The sequence below is a fragment of the Lagopus muta genome, chromosome Z (genome assembly GCF_023343835.1).
Source record: "Lagopus muta isolate bLagMut1 chromosome Z, bLagMut1 primary, whole genome shotgun sequence".
In the NCBI taxonomy this organism is placed as follows: domain Eukaryota; kingdom Metazoa; phylum Chordata; class Aves; order Galliformes; family Phasianidae; genus Lagopus; species Lagopus muta.
This window is the reverse complement of record NC_064472.1, coordinates 25091643-25106208: the sequence shown is the minus strand read 5'-3', so window position 1 is coordinate 25106208 and position 14566 is coordinate 25091643. Positions and strand designations below refer to the sequence as shown.

General features: G+C 42.3%; 1 protein-coding gene and 1 long non-coding RNA gene across 5 annotated transcripts in view; one reads left to right on the top strand and one right to left on the bottom strand.

Moving 5' to 3' along the window:
* The window catches only part of FAM169A (family with sequence similarity 169 member A), a 32990-nt gene extending 26720 nt beyond the window's left edge, over positions 1 to 6270 (bottom strand). The window contains exon 1 of one of the 4 annotated variants that reach the window (XM_048930593.1): positions 6168 to 6270. Coding sequence is in view for 1 of the 4 variants with exons in the window: in XM_048930590.1 (XP_048786547.1) it covers positions 6035 to 6076 (42 nt within the window). In the remaining 3 variants the exon portion in view is untranslated. The other 3 variants (XM_048930590.1, XM_048930591.1, XM_048930594.1) reach the window with 3 other exon arrangements.
* Positions 6271 to 6292: 22 nt separating this feature from the next.
* LOC125686523 (uncharacterized) lies at positions 6293 to 13337 on the top strand. Its single transcript, XR_007373824.1, has 3 exons — positions 6293 to 6388; positions 11667 to 11995; positions 13157 to 13337. It is a non-coding gene; the product is annotated as an uncharacterized LOC125686523 (long non-coding RNA).
* Positions 13338 to 14566: the final 1229 nt, after the last annotated feature.

The following is a 14566-nucleotide window of genomic DNA, read 5'->3' as shown; positions in this document are numbered from 1 at the left end:
AATGCAAATGGTAAGTGGTATTCCACCTCCTGCCTTTTTTTTTTTTTTTTTTTAATTGCATGTGAGTTTTTTTAATTGTATGTGAGTAGAACAGAGCTTCCCTCTCCCAACCCATTTTAAAAGTCGTTTGGAAGAAGAGTGCTATAACTGAGAGAGCAGTATTTACCTTGTTTTTCTTGTGTGACCCAAATGAAAATACAGTAGAAAAGGGTCAGTAAAAACATGGGAATGTCCCACAATTCCAGGATGTGAGACAGGTAAATCTGATACAAAGGGCTGTAACTACATGTTCTTATCAGTCAACCCTGTAACTTTCTCACAGATCGAGGTGGAATTGAGGCTTTTCATAGTTTGAGTATACAGTCACATGGCCCATCTACTATAAAATTGAGGACCATAATTCTGGAAATTGGCACTTTAGTAAGTACAACACATTTGGAACACTAAGAACTTAAACCTTAATTTACCTTAAGACCTTTGATTTACTCTATTTCCAGACAGAAAATAAGCAGATATCTCTAACCATTATTACTACTACCTTCAGAAGGTGACAGACAGCTAAAAATATGGTGTTGGATAAGAATGAATTCTGAAATTCACCTGCTTCTACAGCAGCCAGTGCTTTCAGCTGTACGTAGATGTTTGCCTTGTCAATGCAGAACAAAATAATTAACTTCACTTACTAAAATCACATGGGATTAAAGAAAACCAGAAGACAAAGACGACTAGAAAGACAAAGTAAATAAAGCTATTTCAGAGAAAGATAGCATGAAATTCAGGTGACATGAACATTACAGACATTAAGAATAACATTTAAAGCTAGTAATCAGGACTTTCAGCCACAGACATGCCAAGAAGACATTTCTGAATGTCAGGTTGATGCCAGTCATTTTATGAAGAGATATGTCAAGTTACCATCACAGGCCATGGACAATATGCCAGCAAATACAATAATGGCAGGTAGAAACACTTTCATATAACCCTGGAAAAGAGAACCCACGCTTCATCACCTGTACAAAGACGATACAGATAGACTATCCCAACTCTAATCCAGCTCACAGCTGGATTTGTTGGTAAGTCTGCTTTCATTGCACCTTCAAACATCTTCAAAAGGATGGAAAAATGGCATATACAAATTAAAAATAGAAGTAAACTTTGTCCTCTGAAAAAGAATCATTCAAAAAACAAACACAATATTATTGTGATTAAGAAGCTAGCAAACAGTCAGACATCATCCAAGCTGTTCCAGCTAGAAGTAAAAATGAGTAAGGTGCAGTATTTCTTGTTTATGTAAAAGTCCTACTTCCAGAATAAAGGAAAACTAAAACATCAAAAGAGTATTATTCCATTGCTCAAAACTCTCAGGAATCTGTTTAGACATCAGCTCTTCTCTAAGCCTTCCAATGGGCCCAAACAAATGATCAGCAGCTTAGGGCACAGTCTTACCCACTTCTCCCTACTGTCCATACCTATTGCTATCAAGACCAATATTTAGCAAACTCCTCACCACATAGTTCAAATTCCTACGCATTTGTTTGCCTTTGCTTCCAGCAGTCTCATACCTGCAGCTGGTTCATTTTGATTCCTCACAACTGCCTCTGTATAACCATTCCTGAATCAGTTCAGCCTGGTACAGCTGTAATATCAAATATTTGTTAACATGAATTCACTAGCTACTGGTGAACAAGTTACTACAAGACTGAAGGTCTACATCTGAGAATGTCAGCAAGGATGTCTGTAATACAGAAAGGAATGCACACAGCCTCCTCCCTCGTGCCATCCTGTCCTTATCTCCATCATCAACCGTTCTTCCATCAAACATACTTCCAAGAACATAACATGCTCCCGGGAACATACCACATTTCCCATTTCTCACAATAATATGTGCCACATTACTAAGTCATACCTCTCAGTACCAAAGCTATCCTGTTCTGGATGCACTTGAATTTTTGAAAGAATGACTTAGGCTTTTATCTGCAAATCAAAACTAGTAACTGTTTCTCCGCTAGAGATACAGATACTACCTCTTTTTATAGCTCAGGTGCATTATGAACACAGATAAGTTAATCATCACTAAGCAGCCTGCACTGCAGTGCAATAACATTTCTGCTGTTACTGGTTTTCCTGACAACCCCAGCAATTCAATTATTATCCATCCACAAATCATTTAAGCTTGCTGGAACAAATTTTGATGGTTAATTCTGCAGCAGCTATGAGAAAGGCTTCACAGCTGCAGGACTTACTACCCGCAGAAGAGTCACACAAAAATCTTCTAGCAACGTATGGGCTAACCTAAGCACATTTCATACCTATCCATCTGGCATATTGAAAGGATAACATTAACTCAAGCTGATGCAGTGTTATATATTCTTCAAAGTACATCAACAGTCCCTGCTTGGGACTGGCCAAAGCAGTGGCCACACATTCTGAATAAGGTCTGTTGTTCTACCAGTGCCCCAGGGACTCTGACTTGATGGACACTGCATCCTTCCTGATTATTCTTCCTCTACAGCGATTCCACAGAATTAAGAAGCTTTTTAACTATCCTTACATGTTTTGATGAAGCCTACAAGGAAGAGTAACTGAATCATCTCAGCCCCTAAAGGACGTCTAACCGTAAGGAGAAGGGTGAGGCACTGACAACATGTATATCCCCTAATCTACAGTGATAACAACAAAATCACGATACATTATTTTACTATGAAAATCAAATACAGGACCAAGAGAAAAAATTAAAAACCTAAATGCTACTCTGAATAGCTGCACAACAACAGTTTACTACACAATTCAGAAAAAGATCTGATCTTTTTAGACTTGCAACTCAAGGAATTGATTAAATACATGGAGATATATCATGTAGATACATCATTTAGAACACAGGACTTTCCAGTCAACTTTGAAAAATCAAAAGAGATATGTTAGCTCTGATAATTCTTATTAAGTTTTAGTGAAATTTTAGGGAAGTTTTGAAAACTTGCTACTTTTTTTTGAGGAATAAGTTTTTCATATTTTAGGAGCAATTTCAAAGAGTTCTCAAAATCTCAGGCTCATTGAACACCACCTAAATTTATACTGACTAAATAAATACAAGCTGTCACATTCCATTGACTTAGCTACCTGCTTTCCCCTCACAAAAAAAAAAAAAAAAAAAAAAAAAGCCAGCAGTAGCAAAAAAGAACAAAAAACAAACACAAATATCTGTCAGGATGACAGCTTACAGCTCTCAAGGCAACACATACTTTTTTTAAAAAATGCAGTAGAGAAAACAATATTAAAGCAGGCTTTTGCACTCAGGATTGCTTAGTCTATACAGGAAGCACTAGAAACAGAAGCTTAGGAGGAAAGTTGAAGTTTATTAAATTTAATTTAAAAAAAGTACCCAATATTCATTGAATGATACAATTTAGAGATATTGATAAGCCTTGTACCTAAGAACATAAGTAAAGGGCTGTTCTACTCTGATGAGCTTTTCTATTGCTACAGAATTTCATATAAACATTTATTTTCTCGCATTTAAAATAAGAAACAAAAACACTATTGAACATCAGCCTAAAGAACTCCAACTACCTTGTACTGGTTAAGATTCTGATCTCTAATAGCTACTTATTACAACTATTTAAACTGGTTTGCATGAAAAAGATGTCTGCGCAAGTAATGAAGGTAAAGCTTCCCTTTTAAGTTGTGTCACCTTAGCAAAACTAGTAGACACTTAAATAAAATGTTTAATTAATGAAGAGACATTACATTGACGTGCACATGAATGAAATTAGGAATATTTTCTTACAAATCATTTGTCTGAGTACTGCCCCACTGTAAAGGAGTGATGAAACACACAATGAAATACACCAAAAATGTGGTACTGTGTTTCCTGACATGCACTGCTGTAGAGATCTCAATGAAAAAAATACAGTAGCATCCATCTTTCACATCAGTAACACTGACACTGAAACATTCACTTCCAAACATGGCAGATGCTAACTAAGACCAGATTGGAGAAAGAAGGATAGGAAAGCAACTGAAATACAAATCTCAGTATCCCCACAGACTTTTTGTTTGTAAAATGGTGTTGAAATAAGAGGTAGAACACCTGAACTTAAAATGCGCAAGCTTAAACCTCACACAGAAAAGCACAGACAGAACACAGGTCAGAGGACAGAGAGAAATAGGTGCCCCAATGAAACACTTGCTTATTGATCATTCTTAAGACAAGAAGTGAGAAATTATCAATGTTAAGTCTGTCACGTTTCAATTGAAGTGCTGGTGTGTTTAAGGAATCAGACAGAAGATGCATGAAGTTCCCATAGAGAAGAGTTTGAAGGAGAGGAGTGACCACAATCACTCACCTGCAGCAGCCTCCTGCAGGACTTCCAGCAGCAACACAGCACCAAATTTATTACCCTGAGCATTATGACACTATGCTAACTCTTCTTAATAACGGTCATGTTACACACAAGAACAGGTCCAATAATGCTGCCCAGTACCCACAAATAATCATAACAAGCAGAAAAAAAATTCTTTTTCTCACTTGTGCACACATACACACGCACAATAGGATGAGATGGAATGTCTTCACATTGCACCAGGGGACGTTCGGGTTGGTTACTGGGAAACATTTCTGCCCAGAAAGAACACCACAGGCTGCCTGGAGTCATTGACCCTGGAGGTGTTCAAGAAGCATGGAGATGTGGCACTGAGTGATGTGGGTAGTAGGTACAGTGGGGATGTGCTAGTGGTTAGACAAGGTGATCTTAGTGGTCTTTCACAACCTCAATGATTCCATGAACGTGGAACCAAGCATCACTGGACTCTAACTCCAAATGACAGGCAGGCGTTTTGAATTACTAATTTTTAATAACACACAACACAGCCGATGGAACCCAAAGATGACTCTTAATTTGTTCTCTAACTAGAACACCAGCTCAGATATAAAACCAGAGGGTTGATGCATTTTGTTTTCCATTAACAGACATAAAACCCAGTGCTTTAACCCAAGCTCCCAGAATAACCCACTTTCTCAGGCCAGATTTAACCCTCCATAAAAAGGATGGCAATGCTATACCAAACATCTTGGGCAGGATGCTTCCCCTTGTTTTACAATGGAAGAATTGACTCTACCTTAAAGTAAAATGCTTAACCCTATACATCACATGTATGAAAAGGGAAGGGAGAGCATGCACGTGCATCCAGGCTGGATGTGGCTCTGGGCAGCCTGGTCTGATGGTTGGTGACCTTGCACATAGCAGGGGGGTTGGAACTAGATGATCACTGTGGTCCTTTTCAACCCGGGCCATTCTACAAGTCTATCCCCATACACAATTCACACAGACACAGCCATCTTTGTGGAAGGCATCTGTTGTAACACAGTCATTTTTACTTCCAAACACAGGCACGCAACGTACCCGCAGACAGCAGAGCTCACATACATACGTGCCTAAATATGCAAACAGCAGCGGTACAATAGACGCCTTCCACAAAAGATGGCTGGCTCTACACCACGCAGACCGGCCCGGGCCAGAAGAAACGGTGCCGCTTCCCTCAAAACTCGCCCAGAACTTGGCAGCGGGCGTCTCGCCCTTCGCGGGGCTCAGCCCGGCCGAGACGAGGGGCATCCGGTCCGAAAGGAAGGGAGAGCCCGGCGGAGCCGCCCCCGCCCCCATCCCGGGCCTCAGCCCCCCCACCACGGTCCTGGAAGGCGGCCGGGTCCGGGCGCTGCCCGCCGGGGGCGGCGGACACCTGGAGCCTGGACACCTCCGCGGCCCGCCCACCTGCCGCCGGCGGGCTGCACTCCCCGCAGGGCAGGGCACGGCGGGGCACGGGCAGGGCCGGGCCTGTCTCGCTCACCTCCCCGGCCTCCGAGCGCGCCCACCCACCCTCCGGGCAGGCCCGCACGCCGCGGGGGGCTCCGGCAGGTCGGCCGTTCAGGAGCAGCCTCACCTCAGCCCCGGGCGGCCTCCCGCGGGGCAGGAGGAGAGAGGAGAACGCGGCTGAGGGATGAGCGGGGACGACGGCTCCCCGGCAGCGCTAGCGGGCTCACCTCCTGCGTGCCCGGCTCCTGCTGCCCGGCGCCTGATATCATCCCTCCGCCGCTCCCCGCCCCTCGTCGTGACGCACTCCCGCTGCTACGCCCCGAGGCGCTGATGGCCCCACCATGGCGGCTTCCGACGTACCTGCTCCGTTCCCCGGCCGCCGCCTCCGCGGGGACTCGGCGCACAAAGGAGGCTGGCGCCGCCCCGGGGTGGAAGCGAGGAGGCCGCGCGTGTGTTGGCTCGCGGGGGTCCGGGGTCGGGGGGAGCGCGGGGCGAAGAGCGGCGAAATCGCGCGGTTCGTCGCGTCAGTGGGCACTGCGAGCGCGGAAGGTGGCTCCTGCAGCCCGTGCGAGTGGACCGAGGTCTGTGCTACTTGGTTTTCTCCCTCCTGGTTTGTACTGGTTGTATTTTGCTCTTCCCGGTCGAACAAAGGCAGAAAAAAATTTTACACAGTGTGACTGCTTTGCGATGATGTAGCATAAATAATAGCATAAGACACAAGATGACAAAGTAACCCCACATCCTTTTTTTTTTCTTTTTTTCTTTCTTTTTTTTTTTTTTTTTTTCAAGATAAATTAAAATTCCTACCGTCCTGGATGGAAAATTCTTAGTCTTCATCCATCTCTTAGCATGTTCATTTGGTAGATAGTGTAATACTGCAAAAGGAAACCTTAACAGTACATGATGTAATAAAATATTTTCCTCCTTACTTGCTTAAGATACGGATGTGCTATTACAAATCTTCTGAGAAGAGAAAGAAGATGTCTTGCAATAAAAAATTGCCCTCACATGTCACCTTCACCAATGTTTAGAAATAGATCTTTATAGAGTTTATTTTTTATTGTTATTATTTCTTTCCTCTTTCATGTCTGTGCAAAATGCCCACTTTCTTCTTTCTCTCTAATCTAACTTACATTGTGGGGCTTAAAGAACAGCTGACAGAAGATGCCATTGCTTTTTCGTGTACTAATATAACTCCAACTGTGTGTTTGTGTATCCATTTCTCCTGTATCATGGTATTTTTGCATGCTGGACCTTCTAAAAGGACTGCTGACACTACTGGCGTGTACTATGTTCAGTGGGGAATCTCACAGATTACGTTCTGTGGAATTGAAGTGATGGGCATTTGGGGTTGCCATGGTTGTTTACACAGTAAAATTGTGTCCCATCACAGCCATTAGTTGCACACAGGAAAAGGATGTGGTCCCAGAAATAAATATTTTCGTAAAACCTTTGCATTAAGGAGATAAAGTACAAGTGGGAGATCTGGCATCTTACCCTGTAATTTCACATTTTCTTTCCCCAGTCTCATAGAACAACTGATACTTTCTAAGAAATGTCATGTTGCAAGGAACCTTAATGAATTGCCTAGCCCATCTTGCAGTGAGGCAAGACCAAGGCTGGGAGACATTCGTCTAAGTTGTTGATTGTGGCAACCAGGCGTGGAGTCAGATGTGAATGATTGAAATCTTTTATTACAGGTTCTCACATAACTCATATACATTCACAAGTTTCCTTTTCTAGCTTTCCCATCCACCCTTAGAACTTTCCCATCCTCTTTCCCATGTCAACAAAGTATTCCACAAACACTCCTTAACTGTGCATACAGGCGCTTATCCAGTAAGAGCCATGGGCCATTTCTTCTGCTTTTCCTTTCTTCTAGAGATATCCTTAGTTCTCAGCCTTCTCAGTTTTCTCATACTTTATCTTGCTCCACAGTGTCTGCTCTGAATATTCTCTCTTGTATTCCCACACTGCACTTTTTGATCTCCACTTTTTAATCTCCACTGAATGAGATGCCCTTAGCCTGCCTAGGTAGACTGCTAGGTTTAGTGTCTTTCCAATTAAAAAAAAAAAATTAAAAAGTGACTAGTTGTTGTGGTGCTGTATTTGTGAATATCATATGCTATATGACCTAACAGAAGCTTTGCAGGGTCATGTGATGCAGTCAAAATGTACTTGTTAGCAGATGTTACAGCGAGTGATCCTCGCATTGATCACTAGAGAAAATCAAGAATCTAACAGCCAAACACTGGGGGGTTCCAGTGAAAGAGTTTGGCATGTAAAGGACTGGTGGCAGATGTCACTGGGGGAAGTTTGGTGATTGCAAGCGTGTCAGAGTGCAACGGTAGGCCAGCAAGATTCAGCAGCCAAGAAGGACTTATTAGTTCATCACTAATGAATCAGCCTAACCCATGTGGAAAAAAGGACAATCTTTTTGCAACACTTATGTAACAAGACCCAAGCAAAACAAACCAAGCATGCATAACGTGTAAAATCACAGCCAGTGACCATCTTACTGTATTTCTCTTTTCACTTCCAGGAAGGGGAAATCTTAAAACTAGGGATGTTATGAAAATATATGTAGAGGAAAAAAAGATGGAAAGGAAGAAATGAAATGTGCATCTCATAATTCCTTTTATTGACAAAGTCTTTAAGAGCACTTAAAACAGCTCTATCCAGTGCATCTTCCTTCCAGCTTCCTCCTCTTTAGCTTACCCCATCAGTCTCCACATGAGGGACAAATACAGCCTTGACATCCTTTGCAGGGCCACGTTCACTCCAGTAAGTGATGTCATCTCAGCATCTCAGTTTGTAAGTTACTTGATTTATCCAAATGACTCACAGAATCACAGAATCACAGAATTGTAGGGGTTGGAAGGGACCTCCAGAGATCATCGAGTCCAACCCCCCTGCCAAAGCAGGTTCCCTACAGCAGGTCGCACAGGTAGGCATCCAGGCAGGTCTTGAACATCTCCAGAGAAGGAGACTCCACCACCTCCCTGGGCAGCCTGTTCCAGTGCTCCGTCACCTCACTGTAAAGAAGTTCTTGCGCACATTTGTGCAGAACTTCCTATGCTGCAGTTTCCAGCCGTTTCCCCTTGTCCTGTCTCCACTCACCACTGAAAAGAGTCCGGCCTCGCCATTCTGCCCCCCACACCTTAGATATTTATAGACCTGGATCAGGTCCCCTCTCAGTCTTCTTTTCTCAAGACTGAACAGACCCAGTTCACTCAGCCTTTCCTCATAAACAAACTCATTAACAAACTTTTGTGTTTCAAAATCTTGTAATAATTTTTTTTCTTCTTTTTATATTCTGGTATTATTGGTAGAAACGTAGAAATGTCCATTTCTGGTCAGCTTAGTCCACTTGCAAAAGGATTTTTCTGTATCATAAGAAGTTTCATTATCCAACAGTATGTAGCAGAATTTACATGTCCTAAGTGAACATCTCTATTTCAGTTTCTAATTTCATAGCCTGAAATCTCCCTTATTCCTCCAAGTAGCATAGGAGTTCTCTTTTCCCACTCAGAATTTAATGTGCCCAGAACCTATTCACTGAAACATTCCAAAGAAATAACTCTGTTTTCTGGTAGGAAACATTTTAGTGTGGTTACAGTAAGTTTTACAAGGAGATGAAGATTTTCTTGGATCAATTCAAGGTTATTTCATAAGTTTTGCTTATCTGCATCTTCCATATCTTGATAAAATCTCCATACTTCTCAAGTACAGAATGGGCATCAATAGACAAACCATAGGGGCTGCAGATGAACCAAGTAGAGATCTTTCTCCTGTAAAAAGCAGGAAGATAAGAATGAATCTGCATAATCCTTCAGTAATGTTGTTTTGAGGAGTCATACCACATAGCTGTTTACCTTTTTTAGCTCATACAGGTAGAACTGGATTGTAAGCCATACGTAGACCTCCTCTTGCACCATGCAGATATTGCAGTCAGAGATGTGTTGTCCATACAGGTAGACATACCGGTGTGCACAGTGTGCAGCCTTTAACCATGTCAGCTCTACTATTGATTACAAAAAGTCATTTGTAGCACAGAGAATTGTCAGTGTGTTTGGAAACCTTGGTGTTTCCAAGGTTTGGAAGTTTCCAAGTTTTGGGAAAATTTAGGTTTAGAAGGTGCTCTAGATCACAGAGCAACCCAAGAGAGAACAATTCACAAAGATGAAAAGCAACTCCACACAGTTCTAAAACTGCCTAAATCTTCTTGCTCAAATATGTAATTGTTCACTGTTTAACCCTCCACATTCTCCAGTACTGCCTGCAATCAGTTGTCTGACTTCTGCAGGATGCTTTTCTCCTGCTCCCATTTCCCTGTACAATGCCCTTATTATGTAGTTAATTAGAAACCTGGCCCTGTGGCCTCTGTCCTCTTGCTGGCCCCATGACTTACTACTCCTGCTGGTCTCAAGGCTTGCAGCCCTTCACAACTTTACTGACGTGAGATGAAACATTGCAGCAACCCCATTCACTCTGTGCAGAAAAACTCAGCCATGTGTTGACTAGCTGCAGATTTGAGCATTAGGTAGGGTCTTTACAGGGCGCACATGGGAATAAAGAGGGGAAAGACAGATGACAGAGTTTTCAGATAAATTACGCTACATTTGCAAGACATTTCTTAAATAGGAAAGAACAGAAAAAGCCATCAAGCTGGATTTATTTTATCTTAGTGTATATTCTGTTGTAACAAGAACAAGGTAGTGCAAAGAAATTCATAGTGTTAGTGTACATTTTTAATTCACCAATCAAAGCTATCAATGAGCACAACTTTCCACAGTGATGAGTATAAGCAAATTAATTGCAAGGCAGTTACCCCTTGCAATTGTTAAAAAATAAAAATTCAACTGCAATTTCACTCTAACTAAATACACACCCTTCTCTTGTACTTCTCCGCAGTACAGAGATATATTTTCAATTAGTACCAAAGCAGCTCTCAATGACTTCCTTCAAATCCTTTCTTAAAGTCTGTGTTACGTACAAACATTTGATAGCAGAGGAGTAGCTAAAGACAAGGGATGTGCTTGAACCACTCCTTGTCAAGATGGTCACTGTTTCATCACTGCTACCACGTACTTCTTCTGTCAGTCCACAAGCCCAAATGTTTCCTTTCTTATCATGAGTCTATCAGTTCCCTGGGCTAGGTATCATTTTCCAGTCATATGACATCATCTTCCAGTTCCATGATAAAGAGGAAATGGAAGCACACTCTTTGTCCTGAAGTCCCCCCCACACATAACCACACACAGGCAGGAGTCCCAGAGCCAGAAGGAGTCCATCCCATAGCTTCAACATCTCCAAAAGAAACATAGGCTCTTTTGCCTGTGGCAGGAATGGCTCGTCCTGTGGTTTTGCAGGTTAAAAGTTCTCACTGCCTTATATTTTCACTTGTCTAACATAGTGATTTTAATATGTGGATATGCATCTCTGTGGGTTTCTGACCACTTCTGAAAGATAATTATGTAAAATGAGTATGCTGTCTTAGGATTAATTTTACACTAAATATACAATGCAAAGCAGAGGTCTGCAATGCGGAAAATGCTGAGAACAATTGTTCCAGCTGAATACATTTAGTGCCAATGACATAGAAAAGAGCTTTTCTTTTTCCATCTACAAATATATGTATGCATTTCTCATCACAAAACATGAATTCAGTAATTATTCTGTTTAATTTTTAGCACTTTATTTATTCAGATTATTTTGTTGCTTGAAAAGCAGTGACCTCATCTACTGAGAGTCACATTTTTAAAAGCAAATCTGCTTTTTTACTCCCAAAATTCAGAATGAAAATTGCATTTAAATCTCACTCTTGCAGCTCTCCTTATGTACTGTTTGTTTCTATAGGCTGGTTCCCCTGCACCCCTTCATGAGGAGAGTCTGTCTATACTGGAGACCCGTTCTGAGCACAGGAGAGCAGTGGCATTAGCACTCACTGCTGTGTGACCATGCCTACCCTCTCCCACTGGCTCCAAAGGAAACAGCTGAGGAGAGCAGCTGCTGAAGCATTTCTGCAGTGAATGAATACAAATGTCAAGTCTTTATTTCTTTTTGTCATTACTGAAGAGCATTTTGTGTGGGGAAGAAGAGGCAGTATTTTGGAATGAAGGAATAGAGAGAACTTCTAAAGAAGTGCCTGGAAACCTGTGGAATCTCCCTCAAAAGCATTATAAACAGTAAGTACTTATGTCACAACAAGTAGGGAAGACTGTTTTGCAGGTGGGAAAGTCCCAACAAAGGGTCATTTGGCCTAGAAAGAGCCAGAGGTCACTAAGAAGGTCACCACAGCTCTAAAACTGGACAGGGAGTGATAAGGTTACAGGGCACGTAAGACCTTTGTGGGGGTATAAGGAGGGCAGAGAGGATATTGACAATCTAGCATGCTTTTTTGTAGCTTTAATTCCATGTAATAGCAGCCAGCCTTCTCAGAGAAATGTGGAACCAGATTGATTTCTAGACCATCCCTTTGTACTGAGGGAAGGCTGATCCTGGGCACAACTTTGTCAGATACTAATCTAGACTTGCTCTTTTACCTCCAGTGAAGAGGAATCCACAAAATTAGCCCTGTATTAAAAACAAAGAAAAGACACCATACCTTTCTTTGGTGTTTAACCAGATTACATATCAGATCAATTATTGTTTGTCCCTTGACATTGTATCCATGAGCATGATGGTTTCCTTACAGCCTGAGACAACGTTTTCACATGTGGTGCTGTACATTGGTCTCAGTAACCACCATGTGCTTTCATGCTTGAAGGCTGAGAAGGGCCCCATAGTAAAAGAGTAAAAGTGAGAAAAGGGCTTCACAGGGACTAAAGATTAGGGGGGAGGGGAGGGTATTTAGAGATAGTTTATAGAAGCAAGAATGTAGAGTTTGTTAGAAAAATAAGGGATGGCAGACACTGGATGTGGGATAATGAGGGGGATGAAGGTCATAAAGATAAGGGTTTGAGAACAGCCTGAAGACATCTGGCAGTGAGGTGATTAGATGTCCACAGGGCAAGCAGAAACCATTCTGGGGGGCTGCCCCTCTGACAGGTCAGAAGTTTACAGCGAGGAAGACTGTGATTCTTCATCCCACGACCACCAGGAGCAAACCCCCACAACCCACTATGCACATACGATGGGGAGGGTCTGCATGCTAAGGGGTTCTTGGAAATCTAATCAATATGTATCTGAATTCCTGGAAACAATTGATTATGTATTAATTTGGCCTATATCTGTGGCACGCTTTTTCCTCATGGGGTGCAAGTTAGGTGAATCTATCCCCCTTGCACCTAGCATATGCACACTGCTGGAATGAACATAGCTGCTTTGTAATCTTACTTGGGTTACAGAGTTTGATTCCTCACATCAATTTGGTGACCCAGATGGGACAACCTGTGTTTGGCTGTGGGACCAGCTGAGAGGGGGGATGCCTTTGCCACACCCTGAGATGTTTTGGAAGGAGTCCTCTTCCTCATTCAATCACTGCAGGAACAGACAAGGACCATCCATCGGCGGACCTGGTACATGTATGGAAAGGGGGAACCCATAAATCACGAGGAGACATCCTACGCAGGGTATGAAGGAGCGTGCATGTTCCCTCCCCCTCTCCCTCCCCTCCCCCCTCCCCCCCCAAGGTGTGTGAGCTCAAGGATTTGGTTGCTTGCTGGGGTAGGAAGATTCCTTGGGGAAATTCCTACAAAGGGTTCCTGTAAGTTGTACACGAGGAAAGAGCAATAGCTCTCCCTTAGGTGATCAGTAATAGCGGGTTTCTTGTCAAATAGTAACAGGGGAGTTAAAGGTTGTATTATTGTCATCACCATCTATTGTAGGTGTTCGATACCATGTGTTTGAGTAATTGCTATCAAAACACTCAAAAGGAGTTCAGAGCTCTGATTTGGTATAGTGTAAAGCAGGTATTATGTGTGATCACAAGTGAATGTGTTGAGTACTTGAGACTCGGCATAGCTGCAGGGTGAGTGCAGTGTATTATAATGATTGTTGTCTAATTGTTTGTCTTTACATTTTTGTATGAATTTATGAATGGGGACGATGAACTCATAGAGAGATGCCCGTTCCATTCAGGGAATGAATGTCAACTTGTTTATGTTTGCTTGCGAGGAGGTGTGTGAGGGAGGTGGGTCAATCAGTGCTGGTTCTGTGACAAGGTGTTTATAACTGAATTATATGGATTGTTAGAGGAAAGTTATATGGTATTAAGGGTGTTTATGGAAACTGAAGAACTGTATTGTTTGATTTGAGGGTTTTGAAGGGAATGGGATAAGCTGTTTTGATGGTATAAGAAAGTGTAATTATTAATGGTATATGGAGGCATAATTAAGGGTATGTGGAAGTGTAGCTGAGGGTATGAACAGTGAAATGGTGTACCAAGGAAAAAGGAGTGAAAGAGAAAATCAGTTTATCTGCACTGGCATGAGAGCAACCTCCTCGCACCATTCCCCCGTGAGCAGAACTTGGTGTGAGAGAGCAAGCCAGCGGCAGAAACTGCTGCTGTAAACAGTATTACTTGCAAAGGGGGAGGTGGAAAGGATAGGGCACTGGAAGTGAGAATAGCCTTCATCTGCAAAGATCTAGGAAACCTGAAATCCCAGTGTTAGCACTGGAAGCCTCTGGAGAGGAAGAGGTGAAGCTGAAATATGATGTTAAAGTTTAAGTAATGATGAGAGTTTGGAAAGTGAAAAAGTTTGGAAAGGACACAGGCTGAGGAAGGCAAAGATGAGCAAGGTGTAAGAGGGATGTCA